This window comes from Helianthus annuus, chromosome 14, assembly GCF_002127325.2.
Source record: "Helianthus annuus cultivar XRQ/B chromosome 14, HanXRQr2.0-SUNRISE, whole genome shotgun sequence".
NCBI lineage: Eukaryota > Viridiplantae > Streptophyta > Magnoliopsida > Asterales > Asteraceae > Helianthus > Helianthus annuus.
The window spans coordinates 168,435,552-168,454,396 of NC_035446.2; the positions used below are offsets into that span (position 1 = coordinate 168,435,552).

The 18,845-nt window shown below is 34.5% G+C and overlaps 2 protein-coding genes across 2 annotated transcripts; one reads left to right on the top strand and one right to left on the bottom strand.

Annotated features, from left to right (window-relative positions):
- Nucleotides 1–4,152: 4,152 nt before the first annotated feature.
- Nucleotides 4,153–7,291, top strand: LOC110904944 (protein NRT1/ PTR FAMILY 5.1). Its single transcript, XM_022150806.2, has 4 exons — nt 4,153–4,344; nt 4,449–4,666; nt 5,336–5,895; nt 6,346–7,291. Exons 1-4 carry the CDS (start codon nt 4,242–4,244, stop codon nt 7,229–7,231), a joined length of 1,767 nt encoding a protein of 588 aa, XP_022006498.1. The 5' UTR covers nt 4,153–4,241; the 3' UTR covers nt 7,232–7,291.
- Nucleotides 7,292–15,925: 8,634 nt separating this feature from the next.
- On the bottom strand, nt 15,926–18,363 carry LOC110904945 (LOB domain-containing protein 15). The gene is made up of 3 exons (XM_022150807.2): nt 17,922–18,363; nt 17,469–17,718; nt 15,926–16,557 (listed from the first exon to the last, which is right to left on the bottom strand). Exons 1-3 carry the CDS (start codon nt 17,933–17,935, stop codon nt 16,123–16,125), a joined length of 699 nt encoding a protein of 232 aa, XP_022006499.1. The 5' UTR covers nt 17,936–18,363; the 3' UTR covers nt 15,926–16,122.
- Between the last annotated feature and the right edge of the window lie 482 nt (nt 18,364–18,845).

An 18,845-nucleotide genomic window follows, 5' to 3' on the forward strand; every position in this document is an offset into this window, starting at 1 on the left:
TGACCCTACACCCGCCCGAGGGCACGACAATGCAAAAGCCGATAAAACCCGGGTGAATCAGAAATCAAACTTGAGACTATTCGGCCAGAAGTCTTTCCCTTATTTCCATAACTACTGACGAATAAGCCTAAGGTTCTACCATCACAAATATTAATAAAAAAAATGTATACCTCAATTCATTAAAATATATATAAATATAAAGAATTCTAGAGCATCTAGTTGTAATATTTTCAATCCACCAACCATCACCTTTAAGGTTGAAGGGGTGGATATACGGTATGGTGATGGTACTCTCTTGAAGGATGATCCGTCACGTAGACGCCACATCATAGTCTCTTAGAGGATGATCCGTCATACTAAAACACTGGAAATGGGAGGATAATCCTACCCCACCAAGTTTAGTTATTTATTTTATTAATTCATCTCAAAAACCTAATATAAAAATTAAAAACCCCTTTATAAAATTAAACCCTAATTTACTTATCTCATTTTAGCCGCACCCCATCAATAATTCTCTGCCATCGCCCTCTCTAAATCTCCGGTCACCAGAGTTCGTTATTCCAGCGACTGAGCCGATCAGAGATGACTGCTCCTTCGACAAACCACCCCACCCAAACCCTTATCACACACTCATCTCTCTCTTTCACGCATTTTGGTGGCCAGAGTAACTCCGTTGCCTCGTTTTCTTTACCGGCGACGAGCACATCCTCCATCTTCTTCTTCTTTAGGGGGTTGTATTTAATTTTTTTTCCTTTTTAAACGGTCATCACAAGCCAACGCTCGGATTTTTTTTTTTGTCTTTTGGCCCGGCTCAAACGTCCGTAGGGGGATGGGGAGGACGCCGCTGGAAGGGGGAGAAATGGCTGGAGGAGCGGCGCCGGTGGGGGACGGTCCAAAGCCGATCCACATACCGAGTAGCCTTATGGGAGTGATAAACTCTCCATCTAGTTAATCATGTCATGTCATGTCAACTCCACCCCTCATTTTGCACTTAAACACTAGGGGTGTTTCACCCAAACAATTGTTTGATTGGTTGAAAGAGGGTGGGACCCACCATTAACCATATATCTCTCTCCTCTTCCCCACCTCGGTGACTACTCCCGACTCTCTCCTCTTTTTTGAGTTTACCGCACACCCGCGTGGGGACTACACACTCTGCCCCCTCTCCGCTTACATTCGTCCCCCTTAACCTATTTTAGATCCACCAACCATCGCCTTAACCATTTTGTAGCTAGAAAAATCATGATATTATATGTTGTACTAATGAACAAACTCATGAAGTTCTTGTGTTCACACATAGAGAGGGATGCAATATTTATTTGTTATATGATGCGACTATGTAATAGAGATAGAACGTAATACAATAGGACACGTAATAGTTGTTTCGAGTACACGTTCTTTTTTCTAGTTTTTTGTATTATCTAGTTGTGGATGATTCACAAACAAGTGGGGTTATGATCTTTTGCTTGGTATGAGCAAAGACAAGTTGAATGGTCACTAAAGATGCCTAATTTATGGACCTAGTTTGGCGTTTGGACTTGCCTAGGTTTGTTTCCATACTAGTTGATGCTAACAATTGCCCTAAATGTAAGGCAATCTCAATATCCTCAATAATATAGTTTTCCTTTAAACTTTAAAGTTTATATTCTATGATTTGTGTTTAAAAGCCACGATTTGTTGGTCAAATGAAGTTGAACTAGGATAGGTAATTTCTCGCATCGGTAGGTTGTTGCTAAATATAGAATAGTTGTAATTTGTGCGTGAGATCTATCCTTAAGGAACATCCTGGTGGTAAATAGTATATTCCACAACCAAAAGGTTAGTTATTAAGATGTATTAAATTACTGTTAAAAAAGCGTGAAATCTTATTGAATTTATATGTATCGAGATAAGTAAATAAGATGATTTGTTATACTTTAAGAGTATGTTATTTTTATGTAAGGGGATGTATTATAAGAGATTACTTAATTGGACTTGAATTTGTTTTGTATGGCTATCCGAAGTGTGGCATTTTTTTTCAAATCCACCGTATATAATTCAAAAAAAAATCATTTAAAGTTATTAAAATTATGTACGTAAAATTGTTATTTTACTATCTCAATGTCCTTAGTCTAAATGTAAGTCTCATTTAACATAAATAATAGAGTTAACTGTCATTTTCGTCCCTATGGTTTGTTCACTTTTTCCATTTTAGACTAATTTTCAAAAATTCATCAGTTTCCTCCCTGACATACTGGAAAGGTGCCATTTCAGTAAAAAAATTAAAACTCAGTTAAGTCAGACAGGTTAATGAAGGAAATTATTGTCAATTCATAAAATAAGGTCAAAAATAAAAGATATATGAATTGACAATAATATCCTTCCTTTAACCTGTATGACTTAACTGAGATTTAATTTTTGGACTGAAGTGACACGTTTCCAGTATGTCAGGGAGGAAACTGGTGCATTTTTGAAAATTGTTCTGAATGGCAAAAGTGAATAAACCACGAGGACGAAAATGACAGTTAACTCTAAATAATATTTACACGCATGTGTAAACCGGGAGACACTCTTGAGGATGTGTAATTTTGTATTATCCTATTGTGGAGATTTCTAACTCTAAAGTAAAATGGTTAAATAAAAAACCGATGATGTGCAAATAAGTCCTAAAGTGAGAAAAGAAGATGAATAGTTTGCTCCAATATTTTGGGACACATACAACTTTTGAAGTGTAATAAATACAAACGTACCAAAAACTGAAAATATAAGATAGTGAGTCGGACTGTGCACTGTTCATTCAAACCATTCGTTTATTTTAAACCAATGATATTGTTACTATTTATCTATGATATTGTTATTATTTATCTAATCACATAAAATAGAAGTTTGATGTTTGGTCATTGTTATGTTTTTAATTTTAATTTCAGAGGGTCCTTTGAGGGTGACACCTTCCTCAGTCCCTCCTATTATCTTATCTGTCTAATCTTTATTTTTTAGGAATTTTTATAATTGAGTTATAATATCTTATCTGTTTAATCTTTATTTTTTAGGAATTTTTCTAATTGAGTTATAACTTTGTTGCTTAAATTTTTAAGATTAAATACTGTAAAAAAGCTGAATTAACTTCCGGTTCATTTTTTTCGGTTCGGTTCGGTTTGTCTTAAAAGTTGAATTAACTTGATAACCAACCCAATTTGTGTGTATAATTAATTTAATATTGTTTATATGGTCATTATGAAATATTTGGATTTACCAAACAACCATCTACACATAATACATATAATCAATTTAAAGACTAAACTAGTTTTTTTTGTCGTCGCGCGTTGCGACGAAATCGAGCAAATGATAATGTAAAACAAACGTGATTTGAAAATAAAACATGTTGTTTAGAAAGCCAAACCATTAGAACTGTTTAGTTTATCATCGTATTGTTTTATGATACCAAATAAATACTTTATTATAAGTACAATTTCGTTTTTAACAAAACTTATAACGGAATGTCCAGGAAAAAATCAAGCATAACTACGTAGTTAAGTTTTTAGGAAAAGTTATAAACGTAAGTTATCAAAAAAGTATCAAATTAATCAATAATATATGTTCTAAAAAAAAGAAAAATGAATTATTAAAAAAATGGTATAGGAAATATATGGTTTTAAAAAAGGAAAAAAATTAAAAATATGTTATAAAAAATAAAAAAAATAATAATAAAAAGCTATGTATTATTATAAAATTAAAATTACTATTCATCATCCATCACTAGCAATATATATAATTGTGTTTGTTGGTTCTAAATTAACCCAAAAAAATAGACCCAAAATGTAGAAATCATGTTTAATGGACCCAAGCCCAAAGCTTTGACCAATAACAAAAATAACGAAACCATATGACACTAAAAAAATTCTATAGGGACAACATTTTTTGCCTGTAGGGAGGACATGGCTTCTTTATACGCCTTTTTCACCTATGGATTATGGAGTCATGAACCAAAACTGATTTATCCCAACTATTTTTTATTTAAAAATAAAAAACCCAAGCTTTTCTATTAATTTATACAAAAAAATAGACATAAAAATCAATTCATACTTCACGTACCCTAAACTGTACGCATTGCAAAATGCAAATGAATGGTGCTTGTTTGTCCATAAGTACGTCCACTAAACAAAAGGCTATATTGGGAAAATCACAATCAAGTAAACACATGAAATGTCTATTTATAGCATTACTTGCCTCTCTTTATTTCTCACTTGAGTTGAAGCTCCAAAATGGACGAAAAGGGATACACACAAGATGGCACAGTTAATCTTCGCAGGCAACCCGTGCTTTCTTCCAAAACTGGCAAATGGAGAGCTTGTGCTTTTTTAGTTGGTACCCTTTTCTTGATTTTTCAAGTTTACCAAAAAAAAAAAACTTGAAAAAAGTTATTAATATTGTTTTTTTCTACTTGTTTTATCTTGATGGGATTGCAAAAGCGTATGAAGCGTTTGAGAGAATGGCGTTTTACGCGGTGGCGTCGAATCTTGTAGTGTATTTGACGAAGGAGTTGCGTGAAGACAATGTTGCGTCGGTTAGAAATGTGAATAATTGGTCGGGTGCGGTGTGGATGACTCCCATACTTGGTGCATATATTGCTGATTCTTATTTGGGTCGTTTTTGGACTTTCACCTTGTCTTCTATCATCTATGTGTTGGTATGTATTTATGTAATATTATTTTTATTCACACAATATATATGTTTATATCATGTTTAAAGCAAAATAATATATAACTCTTAGAGCATATAGGGCGGTTTTGAGTTCACGTATAGGTGAAAGAGCATGATGTGAAAGATTGATGGAGGATGAAAAATCTTGTATAAAATCGTCAAAAATAAGTTGCGTGAGAGAGGAAGATGAGACATGACACATTTTTGGGCGTTTTTGCCGCCTTTTTTGGCTGTGAGAGGGGTAAAGCCTGGATAGGGTGGGTAGAGATGACGCTTAATTAGTGTTTTTAGCCCCCAATTGTTTTATTTGAACAAAAATAAGGGAAATAATAAAGTAAAAGAACTCGTGGCTCCTATTCCTTTTGACCAATCATAATTCAGTGCTCAATATATAATTCACATGATTTGTCAGCTTCAATGGTGGTTTTCACTTCTTGATATCATTTTCTCACATTCAATATTATTATTTAGTTATTTGTTAATATAACATATTAATAATGACAAAAACTTTCAACCAGATGACAACTGTTTTTTATATATTCAATAAAAAGATATAATAAACATCTAGTGACAATCACGCAATTTCACATGATATAACTATTTCTCACTAAACTTTATAACTAATTTTGAAAACTTATAAAAAAATTATTTACAGGGAATGGTACAATTGACATTGGCAGTTTCAGTCAAATTCTTAAAGCCAACATGCATCAATGGAGTATGCAACAAAGCCACCACTTCTCAAATTGCATTTTTCTACTCATCTCTATACATCATAGCCATAGGTGCAGGTGGGACCAAGACCAATATTTCAACTTTTGGTGCTGACCAATTTGATGATTTTGATCCTGATGAAAAAAGGCTCAAAGTTTCCTTTTTCAATTGGTGGATGTTTAGTAGCTTCTTTGGTGCACTTGTTGCCACCCTTTGTCTTTTGTATATTCAAGAAAACTTGGGTTGGGGTCTTGGCTATGGCATCCCAACAGGTGGTCTCATTTTGTCACTTGTTATTTTCTACATTGGTACCCCTATGTATAGGCATAAAATGAGGAAGACCAATATTAGCCCCGCCACGGATTTCTTCCACGTAGTAAGAGCGGCAATTGCCAATCGCCGTTGTGAGCTACCAAGTGACTCGTCGGAGCTTCATGAGCTTGATTTGCAACATTATGTCGAAAACGGGAAACGCCAAGTCTATCACACTCCAAATTTCAGGTACCACTTTGTTTTTTTTTTTTTTTTTTTATTTAGATGAATTTAACTATTTAAGTCACTTTCTTCACTTGTGTTTTAGAAAACCAATTATTTCCATTGTGGGTCCCTCTTACATTAAAAACGGTTTAGGTTGGGGATGAGACAGTTTGTTACAAGTTATAATTGTTGCGGAATTGTGTTCAAGATTCATCAAATGGTCCATAAGATGTGGCTATCAAATGGGTCCATAATCTTTAATTTATGTTAAGTTGGGCCAATGGACCATAAAGATTCAAAATCCAAAGGAGATTCTTAGCATATGTATTTCATTACTTTTTGAAATTATGTTTATTTATTACATATTCTATAAACATTGATTTCTTTTTTACAACTTAAAAGATAAAAAAAAAATGAGCGGTTCGGGTTGGATTTTTCTTCATAGAACATTAAATTCCAATTTTTTGATCTTAGGTTCTTGGACAAAGGGGCACTCAAAGAAGATAAGGTTAGCAACTCAAAGAGACCACCATGCACAATTACTCAAGTGGAAGAAGTGAAGCTTGTTTTGGGGATGGGCATGATATGGGTTGTAACCTTGATTCCTAGCACCATTTGGGCCCAAATCAACACTTTGTTTGTAAAACAAGGCACCACTTTGGACCGACGCATTGGGTCAAGCTTCCAATTACCTGCGGCATCACTGGGGGGCTTTGTTACACTTTCTATGTTAATCTCGGTACCAATGTATGATAGATATTTTGTGCCTCTAATGCGTAAACGAACCAAGAACCCTAGGGGAATCACCTTGCTCCAAAGGCTTGGGACTGGATTTGCAATTCAAATTGTAGCCATAACAATTGCTTGTTTAGTTGAAGTTAGAAGAATGAAATGTATCAAATCCCACAACGTGTTAGATCCTGATGATGTTATCCCGATGACCATTTTCTGGTTATTGCCTCAATACATCCTTCTCGGGGTAGCTGACGTGTTTAATGCGATTGGGTTACTTGAATTTTTCTATGACCAATCCCCTGAAGATATGCAAAGTCTTGGAACAACATTCTTTACAAGCGGAATTGGTGTTGGCAACTTCTTGAATAGTTTATTGGTGACGACGGTTGACAAATTAACAAGTAGAGGTGGAAACAAGAGTTGGATCGGAAAAAACTTAAACGAGTCACATTTGGATTACTATTACGGGTTTCTTATGTTGATTTCAACATTAAATTTTGGAGCATTCTTGTGGGCATCAAACAAATATGTGTATAAAAGGGAGTTAAATGTAGAAGCAAACCATCAAAGTCTAGAGATAGAATGCAAACCATTGGAAGTAGTTCCACTTGGGTTGCAAGTTTAAAATGGTTTGGAACAACTTTGATTTGATTGTTATTCAATGTGTACTAAAAAACATTAGTATCCAAGAAAACTATTTTATGGCTTAGAAAAACATTAGTATCCAAAAAAAACTATTTTATGGCTTATTGTATCATTATAATAAAAGCATTTACTTTACTTATTAAAATTTTTAGTCTCTATCTATTTCATACTCATAAACCTACTATAAACAAAGTATTGTTGTTTCATATCTTGGAGTAGTTTTGTCTCTTATGCAGTTGTTTAACACAGTATACAAGTCTATAATGTATGTAAGATAAAGATGAGACACGAAAAATATAACAAATCTTTACTCGTATCATTTAAAATTCAACATGAAAAAGCTAGATGAGAAACCATTAGAGGGTATTGAGATAATGTACTGGATAATATTTATATTTAATATTTATAGTTATTAACAACAATTTATTTATGTCTAACTTGTTTTTAGTAAGTAAAGAAAAAAAGAAATCCTCATAACATTAAAATATTATTGGATAAAAAATAGAGCAGAAAAACAGGGATAACAATAAAGTTCAAAATGGCCCATGAAAGTAAACAATACTAAATTGGGCCTTCAACACTGGAATACTTCTTTTTGAAGCCCACTGCGGTACGGGTCACTACAAATTAAACCCAACTTTATGTGCAAAATTGGTGTGAGTAGGGTTGTAATCGAACCGAACGAACACGGACAAGACCATGTTCGTGTTTGTTCGTTAAGGAAATTAACATGTTCGCGAACTGTTCACGAACGCATACCGAACATAAGTTTGTGTTCGTGTTCGTCCGTTAAGTAAATTTAGTTGTTCACGAACAGTTCGTGAACACTGGTCTTGAACACAAACAAGAGCGAACGAATAAAAACAAACGTAAACGAACATTTAACTTGAAAATAAAAAATAAAAACATTGCTAACCTTAAACATTGGACATAAGAAGTTAAATACAACCATCAAATAATAAATCAAAACACAAGAAGTCTACTACAATCACCAAACAATGAATCAAGTTTAACTAACTTAGACATAATTATTCAAACTTAACTAACTTAGACATAATTATCCCAAAACATGTCTTAAATGTCCAAATTTTAGCTAACTTTGAAAAAAAACAGAGTCTCAAGTTTTAATATGTTTAGATAAAAGGTTTATTATTTATTATTTTTAGTATAATCAAACGAACATGAACGTTCACGAACGCAATCGAACGAATGAGACCTTTGTTCGTGTTTGTTCGCTAAGCTAACCGAACGAAATTTTCTGTTCGTGTTCGTTCATTAAGCTAACCGAACGAAATTTTCTGTTCGTGTTCGTTCATTAAGCTAATCGAACGAATATAAAGCGAACTTCCCGCCGAACGGTTCACGAATTGTTTCTTGAACGTTCGGTTTGTTTACAGCCCTAGGTGTGAGCTTGGGTTTGGACAATCGGAAGTTGGTACTAACAAACTATTAAACTAACATGCGTTTATTTATGTTTGTGAACATTCGTTTATACTTGTTTTAGCCCATTCGTTTAGGTCCATTCATAGGTGTTCATCTTCATTCACTTAGATACCCAATTTAATTTTTAGACCCATTACAACCAACTCTAGTTTTATTATATTTTTGAACACATGAAAGTACCAACGTATAACATAAGCAATCGTCCTCAAAGAGTATGAAAGTGTGACTGCATAGAGCTTTAAAACAAAATAAGCACATATATATCCAAAACAAAATGTAAAGACAATAGTATTAAATTGCAAACTAAACACATGAATAACATCTAAACAAAATACATATATATAACCAAACCTTCAGTTGGCAGGGCCGGCTCAACCGTTTAGGAGGCCCAAAGCGAACTAGAAATCCAGGGCCCTACACACTTGCCAAAATGAACATTATAAATCAAGTATTTTTAGATTTGTAACTTATCAAGAACTAGAACACTCTAGTTTAACTAATTATTTGATAAACAAAAATCAACGAGGTTCATTTTGATGAAAACAAAGATGAGGATTTCGCCATTAATAATAATTGGAGGTAAAAGTGTGCAAGTGTGTGAGTCCCTATAAAAAGTAAGAAGAAACAAACAAATACATATTGTGGCCTAAGGTTTGCTGGCTTGTACAACCTGATTTTTGGCTTTGTTTTAAAAACAAACACAAAAATCTTTGATTAAAAAATAAACAAACACAAAATTCAGTGTCCAAATGTCTCGAACCGTTGAACTCCTTATACATAGAGAGGCAGTTTACCACTCGAACCGCTGAACTCTTTATACATAGAGAGGGAGTTTACCACTGAACCAATGTACTATTTTAACTTTAGAGTCCCTAACTTAACTATTTATATATATACTAGCAGTCTTTGAATAAACTTGGGGGCCTTCTCACATGGAGGCCCAAAGCCCTTGCTTGGGTTTAACTACCCTTGGGTTGGCCCTGTGTTAGTTGGACCACACATGGATCAAACCAAGCTTGTTCCCGGTGTATATTTCGTTACGGTCTTCATCATAAAAGAGGGCGGCAACGTCTTTTAGGGCTTCTGTAACAGAGCTTGAAATCTGCCTCCTTGAGTTGCACTTGCATCTTAGACCATTACTGTTACTGTTACTGCAACGGCATTCATTTATGGGGTGGTTGTTCATTGCCTTTACTTTAGCAACACATTTTCCTGTTAGAATACTTCTGATATTTATCGAACCAGTTGTATTATAAGAAAATTCATAGGATCAAAACACACCCATATCATTTTTTTTTAAATATGCATGAAATACATGTTTGTCAGAATTTAAATGTATGATTTAACTTATAAATCGAGAAATTTACCATTTCCATCTGTTGATGAATTATCAGAGTAGGATTTGGAATATGAAATGATAAGATCCTGGTCACTTGTGATGTATATATTGTTGGTGTTGAAATTAGGACGCCACAACAAATGATCCTCAAAAGAGGTCACAAGTTGACCTTTAAAGTTCCAAACAGCCACTGTTCGGTTTCTGAACGTCAAGAACAACTGCTTCTCGAATAGAAAGATAAATGATGATGGTGTCTTGAACTCTTCTTTGTTAACTTCTATTAACTCATCATTATGTACCCAGGGGCGGACCTAGCCTTAACCGGGGGGTAACCTCCGCTACGGCTTGGCTCGGAAAAATTTGACGTTTTTAGTGTAAATTTTGGAAAAATTTGATGTTTTTTCGATTTCGTTACGGCTTATTTATAAAACGTTACGGCTTGGCGTGAATCCTAGATCCGCCACTGTATGTACCTATGTAGGAAATAAGCTTAGACTATGAATTTACTAAAAAAGTTGAAATTACATGTACCATAAATATGTATTTTTGTCACGTCAACCAACTTTTATCCCTCATCCTTAGTATTAACCAACTTTAGCCCCTCAACTTTAATAATGACCCCTTCAACTTTGGTAATGACATGTTTAGCTCCTTAACTAAAACAACTTTATCCCCTCAACTTTAATATTAAACAGCTTTAGCCCCTTAACTATAATAATAATATGTTTAGCCCCTTAACTACATCAAACAGCTTTAGCCCTTCAACTTTTATAATAAACAACTATAGCCCCTTAACTTTAATAATAAACAACTTTAGCCCCTCAATTTTAATAATGACTTTAGCTCCTCAGCTTTAATGAAATGTTTAGGCCCTCAACTTTAAAAATAAACAACTTTAGACCCTCAATTTTAATAATAAACAACTTTAGCCCCTTTACTTTAATAATGACAAGTTTAGCCCCTTAACTACATCAAACAACTCTAGCCCTTCAACTTTTATAATAAACAACTAGAGCCCCTTAACTTTAATAATAAACAGCTTTAGCCCCTCAACTTTAATAATGACACGTTTAGCGTTAGCCCCTCAGCTTTAATAATGACACGTTTAGCGTTACCCCCTCAGCTTTAATAATGACATGTTTAGCCCCTCCCCTAAAATTTAATAATGACATGTTTAGCCTCTTAACTAAAACATCAAACAACTTTGACTCTCGCGATTTGCTTGATTTTATCTATGTTTTGAACCCGCTACGGAGCGCGGGTGGTAACCCACTAATTAACATTGAACTAAAAGGGTAAGAAAATTCTTACAACAAGAATCTGAAGATTCTCATTCTCCTGCTTTATAAGAACCTTATCATTGAATTGTTCAATAAGGTCCACCTTTTTTACATCGATTAATAAGATGATTGAAAGATTTTAATTGAAATAAAAAAGTTACCTTGTATTTCTTTGCACATATAAGTATGAGTGTCTTTTACACGTTCAAAGTGCCCTATAAACTTAGGTGCTGTTTGTTTTTTCAGAGGTAAAATGTCTACCGTCTGCGTACCATATCTGTAGACATCTATAGTAGAAGAGGTGAACCAAACCTCTGCAGTCTACAAGAAGAAGACTGTTTATTTTTTAACTTCTACAATCTGCAAATAATCATTTTATCAAAATCATCTTGTAAACAAACAACAAATAATCATAAACATTTAAGCACAATAAACACCTTAATTCAAATAATCTTGTAATGAACACCATAACCATATATTCAAATAATCTTGTAATGAACATCAAGCAATAATCATAACCATTTAAGAACAATGAACACCTTAATTCAACAGTTTAAAAACAATATTTGATCGAGTCGAAGTACATATTGAAATCATGTTTTTCAAAACTCACAAAATAAACCTCACTAATAAATGAATGATTAAATTTGAAATCAGTTATGAAAAGGATATTCATTTACCAAAACTAAGGATATGACTTGATTTTGTGGATGAATTTGAAGAGGATGTCAAAATAAAAAACAACTTATAACTTTAATTGCTGCTGAGACTTGATTGCGGCTAAGACATGGATGAAAATCAACCACCTCACTGTCTCTCACCATCGCCACCGTCGTGAGTCCGGTAAACACTCACCGCACCGAATTCCTATCGCCGCCGCCACCGAATTCCTATCGCCGCCGCCACCAAATATCCTTCTTGTGCTCCTGATTGAGGCATCGACGGCGGGGAAGGTAGCTGAGGAAGACGACGTCGGCTGGGGAGAGGCGGCTGAGGTAGTCGACGATTGAGGAAGATCCATGGCGGCCGGAGCTGTAGGTGGCGGCTGAGAGGAGGATTGGGTTTGAGGAGAAGGTGGTTCTAGGGTTTTGTCATTTTGAGAGGTCTAATGTGTTTTGAGATTAGAGAAGAGGTAAGAAGTGGCTATCCCATGTCTGCACCAAAAAGAGGAAGAGCAGACGTATTTTTTTAATGAAACCAATTCGAGAAAATAAACTCATTGCAAACTTAAATGTCTGTGCGTGGTCTGCGTAGGGCAGACATAAGAGGTCAAGAAGAGCTTTTCACAAAAAAACAAACACCCCCTTACACATCTTCATTTCAGTATTTTATATAATCATTAGGTATAACAACCCTCCTAAAAATATTTAGGACACTCCTAAATGTCCCTAAATATACCCCGTTCATGAAATTCTGACCCGTTATACCTCTATACTTGTAAAAATCAACAAAAACTGAATTTGGCAGTCCCTCGTGGGCCGCGACGGAGACCTCTTGGTCTGTCGCGGGGCGCGACTGCCTGGTTCTTATCCGGACACGTGGCGTGCCACGTGGCACCTGACTCAGCAAGCCTACCCGCTGACTTAGCAAGCCTATAACCGCCTTTCAGGCGCTCGCGGGCCGCGAAGGCCTTCTCTATATCTCTTGCGGGGCGCGAGAGACCCCTCGTCAGGCCTATATAAGGGGGCTTCGAGCTCATTTGACAAACCGTTCATTCTCGAATTCTCTCTCAACATTCTAAATAATAGAAATTCTGTCCGAGCTTAATACCCACTATATAGCGAAGCTTTGCCTTGTTGTAAGTACTATAACCCTGCTATTGCCCTACACGATCGATTTAGAATTCGTAACGCATGTCGGTTCCGCTCGACTCATTCATTGGAATTCTGTCTCGTGTGTACACCCGATTGATTTAGAATTTCCGTAATGCATGTCGGCTTTGCCCGACTCAGTCATTGGAATTCTGTCTCGAGTTGTACGGTTAATTTGAATTGGGTTATTTTACTAACATGTGTGCATTATTTTATTACTAGATAATAACCAGGAGATTCTCAGGAAGCCTTAGTATTATCTAAACTTGCAATGTGAGTACATTCTCTTTTTATAAATCTTTTTATAAAAACCTCAGTTGTTTTAAATTATACTTAACAGTAATTGAGTATTTGTAAGTCTACAATTACTGCCGGTATGTTAGGGTTTTGTATACAAAATTTGTGAGACATTACCATTGGACAAAGAGTTAGCCAATGAGTAATATGACCCACAAGTCGGGTTGACAGTACTGATTGGGTAATTGATTAGATTAAGCAAATGTAATTCCGGGTTGCCCTCAATTCTGTTAATGTGATAAAATTGTTTTGATTAAACTGGGATGCACTCACCAGTATTTCTTGCTGACAAAATGTTTTTAAAACGCGTTTCAGGTAACGTAATATGAAAGCCCAATAGAAGCCAGCTGGAGAGCACTGTAGGCTTGGGATAGTGGCTATAAAGGTTACCTAAATAAACAAGACATTTTGTTTTCAATAATTAGGGTTTATCCCTATCAATGTATTATCAAATGAACTTTGGTTTTGTTCCCATAAATTATTCTTATGAAAGTTTGGTGTTTTACTCTGATAAAAATATTTCCTAACTACGGTCCTGATGTATTCCGCTGCCAAATTAATAAACACCGATGCCACCCACTCTGAGGCTCGCGGCCGCCCGCTCCCGGGTAGGGGTCGGAGGTTGCGACATTAGGTCATTATATTTGATGGCCGAAGATGATGGCGCCTTTGTGACCCTTAATGTTGGTCTTGCTGTCTTGGTTTTTTCCATTACTTCGGTCACGATCGATACGGTTCTCTATTGTTATAGTCTTGTAAGGAGTAATTAATCTAACTTTAATGCAATTAAAATTTAATCTTTCACAAGAAAAATTAATCTAACTTTAATGCAATTAAAATTTAATCTTTCACAAGAAAAAGGCAAATTTAGGGTTGAAAAAATAATTCTCCTAAAGTTTTAGCTTGCACATGATCTTAAATGTTTTGAAGTAGAATACACTCTTCATAGTTCATTAAACCAAGAAAATACTAGTAAATGTTGTTATCAAGACAAGGTCGATAGGGATGCCATGCCAACCTCAACACAACCCTTTTGAGTTTTGATATTTCTACACTCATTTCCCTTTTGATTCATTGCATCATTAGTTCATAATTACACATAACATCCATTAATTACTTGATTTCATATATTAACGCCTAATCACACACCGCCTTTCATTTAATTCCCAACAAGATTCTTTAAAATAACAGCTTGATTAGCATGCTTGGAGGATTTATATTTAACCGTACATAATGGATTTAAAGTCTAAACTTTTTGGTTGAAGCTTTACATATTTCTATATATAGGCATAGTTTATATTAATGTGGAACACATATATCAAATTAAGTAGCTAATTATTAGTTAGTGATCCAATCAGGGTTGTTGTTATGGTAAAAGATGAGGCTATCTTGGAGGTAAGAAAAAGTTGGGAATATATATAAATGGAATCTGAAATTAGTCGTAAAGAAATCAGTAAAAACATTTGAATATGGACCAAGTAATTAAGATGCCACTATTTGAAGCAACCATGACCTCAGACCAAATTCAGTCACATCTCACAGCTTCTGAAAGAGAGAACACGTTAAAATAATGCAAACAGATCGAATTTGATACATCGCTATCGTTAGGGTTTTCCGAATGAGAAGAGACAAAGGTCTAATGAAGACAAAACAGAAGATAGGTATAGATGGGTCAGAAGAAAGAATAATTTTATTATTAAGTAATTATCTTTTTGTTTTCTTACAAAATTTTAATGAACAAGAAAAGAAATCATGATTAATGCATAGTTGATGATAAATCCCAACACTATTAGAAAACTAGAGACTTGTTAGCCAACTTTTAAATGGTTAAGTGTAGAACTATTAAAAGGTCTCAACCATTAAGTGCAAAACTAATAAGAGGTCTGAACTATAAAGAGCCAATAAAAGCTTAACCGTTCAGAGACAAAATGTCTGACTATTTCAGATTAAAGGTCTTAACCATTCAGACACAGTATAACGTTTAACCATTTAGAGGCAAATGTCTGAACCATTCAGACATCTGCCCACGAAACAAACAGTCTTAACCATTAAGTGTTGAACCAGTAACAGTTCTGAACCATTAAGAATCCCATTAAAAGCTAAACAAACAACCCCTAAGTATATGTGATTGTCCTCGTTGCTTATTAAAACAATGTTTAATTAGAACTCTTGCTATAATATAGTAAGGTATAGAGTAATTATATACAAGTTTTATTTAGATTTTTTAGAACGGTTAACACAACTCTATTTACTCAAATTCTACACGTTGTTCCCGTTAAGCTACAAGCAATTTGGTATTTAAGTCATTCTTTCTTTCTTTATTTATTTCTTTTATGAATTTTACAAAGTTTTATACATATGAACCATTTTCCTAAGCTAAAAAATATGAGTTCCTGCTCATTATCATATATTTTTTAGCTCCTTATTGTACCACTTGTAGAGTTGAAGGCACATATATTAAGGTAAACAATTATAAAGAAATGTTTAGGAATCAACAAATATGATATACACAGAAAGTCAGGTTTAATATTTGTAAAATGAGAAGTCATACAGCAACAGAATCTAAAGATGATACAGATGGATTGATTAATCTGTCATAAATATATGATAAATAAATATACTCAACATCATCTCACCTAATATTATTATTAATTCGTGGTGGATCATATATGTAATCAAAATAAGCATAAAATTATATCTATTAACCAAAGTAGGAGATATTATCATTGGTAATGGTGTTGTAATCTGTGGTGGTGGATGGTGGGGTGTAAATGGAAGAAGAGGAAGAAGATGGAGGCGGTGGGGGAGGCGGCGGAGGCGGTGGTGGTAGAGGAGTTGCTGGAGGTGGTGGCGTTGGCGGTGGTGGTGCGGTAACCGGCACATGAGTCCCGGTAGAAAACAAAGCTAAATGATGAGTTGAGGGAATAATATTATTATGATCATGGTGTGTTTCTTGACTATACTTGTATCTTAGGATCTCAGCTCTTACTGCATTTAATTCAGCTTGTAGAGATTGTACTTGATGTTGTAATGCTGAAATTGCACCCATGCATCCGTAAACTGGATCTCTTAGCCTTACATTGGCTTCGTAAACAAGACTATTTGCTGCATCGGCTCTTTGATTTTCCGGTACTTCCTAAATTTTCATCATAATATAAACAAAACATTGTTAAGTAACATCATAAAAAGATTATATAATTTTCAAGTATTAGCTTCCTAAATTATCATCACCCTAAAAGAAAAACATTTAGGAATTAAACGTGTAGCTCTTTATCATCAAGAAACTATTATAGATTTATAGTCTTCCAAAATTATCACTAAAATTCAAAAAAAAAAAAAAAAAAAAAAACATCTACCCATAAAAAGGATGGATCTTTATCACCAAGAAACTATTTCTAGCTTCCTAAATTATTATCACACTCTAAATGAACATTTTGACATGAAGAGTTTAGATCTTTACCAACAAAAGAAACTATTACTAGCTAGCTTCGTAAATTAGGACCTAAGTTTAAATTAAAAAAAAAAAAAAAACACTTACCCATAAAAGATGAATCTTTATCACCAAGAAACTATTGCTAGCTTCCTAAATTATTATCACACCCTAAATGAACATTTTGCCATAAAAAGTTTAGACCTTTATCATCAAGAAACTATTGCTAGCTTCCTAAATTATTATCACACCCTAAAAAAAAAACACTTACCCATAACAAGATGGATCTTTATCACCAAGAAACTATTGCTAGCTTGAAGCTAAATATATATGAATAAGAAAGCTAACAAAAATATACATACACCCACAGTTAAATTATACAAACTTAAGAATCACACTACTAGGGTTAGGACCAATTTTCTTATATAATCAAAACCCGGAAGTTTTAGAATAAGTCTGATTAATATAATCAACCACTTGAACAAATAGAAATTAGGGTTTTTGTGGTAATATAGTTAGTGATACAAATTTAAGGAAACTAGGGTTTTAGAATACAAATAAACTTCTGTAGTACAACTGTACAAGTTAGTGATGCAGGAAGATTAAGGGTATCATACCATGAGCAACTTGGAGACATTGCTAGCACCAAAAACTTTGTGGACAGATGCAAACTTTTGAGGTTCATGTGGGGAGAAATAGGGTGAAAAGGGACACTCTTGAGCACATCTACGGCGTAAAAGCTTACACGCAGCACACGGTGTGATGGTGTTTAGGGTTCCAGGAATCCCTAACATATGTCTTCTTCCCAACTGAAATGATGCATCTATGTCTCTTTTGATCTTCTTCCCTATCTCATCAAATCTCTCCCTACATAAACACATATGAACAAAAAAAAAAAAAAAAGTTGTGTTAGCTTCTAGATTCGAGGGTGCACACATCTTGAAGTTTTGTTACACTTTTAAGTTGCAATATCAAGAAGATCAAAACCCATAACTTCAAGACTACCAAGAGAGTTATGATTCAAGATTATTTAGAGAGAGAGAGAGAGAGAGAGAGAGAGAACAAGAGACCTTTCTCTGGACATTCAGGCATACTATCCGGAGATGATCAAGCTTAGAGAGAGAGAGAGGAGAGAGAGAGTATGAAGAGGAGAAGGAAAGAAAGAAATACTAGTTTTTGAAGAGGGTGGGTTTGAAGAGGTGCTTAAAAGGCAAGAAAACCAGAAAAAGGAAAATAATGGGGGGCATAAAACTATATATGAAAGCTAAAAATAAATAAAAAAGATTTTATAGTACTGCTAGCTGTTATTGATGTACGAATGATTTGATTCAGTCCCACATAGTATCATTCAACTCTCTGCAAACATGTTCAGACTGATCAGTAATTATCATGAATCTTTCATCAATGGCTACTGATCAAGCAACTGGTTTGTATAGAGAGAGAGAGAGAGAGAGAGAGAGAATTGAAACAGTATGATATAGTAATAAGGTGACCAGATACTTTCATCACTGTCAATATCGATGTTTGCGAGCTGGCTTTGTCTCTCTCTCTAGTTTCTTACCCACGAGTGGATCCGAGCTTTTAATGAATTAACTGTTTTTTTATAACTTAATAACATTATTTAGCTTATCTTTGCTTCTTTGACATCTTCCTTTTCTTCTTTTTTGCTTTGACCAAGAAGAATGAATTGAATGAATATGACCTTATGTAGTTTAGCGTATAGAATCCGTCTTCCTTCATCACATGTCATCCTAGAGATTTTGATAAACTTACGGTCCTGATTGTTCACCTCTTATTAGTGAACTGTTAATGGTTCATAACTCTTACTGATTTAGTACTTAATAGTTTAGACTATTTGTTTCACGCGCAGATATCTGAACGTTTCAGACATTTGTCTCTGAATGGTTAAGTATTAGGGGGTAGGGGTGGTTATCACTCACCACCCATTTATCACTCACAACATCCAATCAATTTCTGCCATGTCATCAACCATT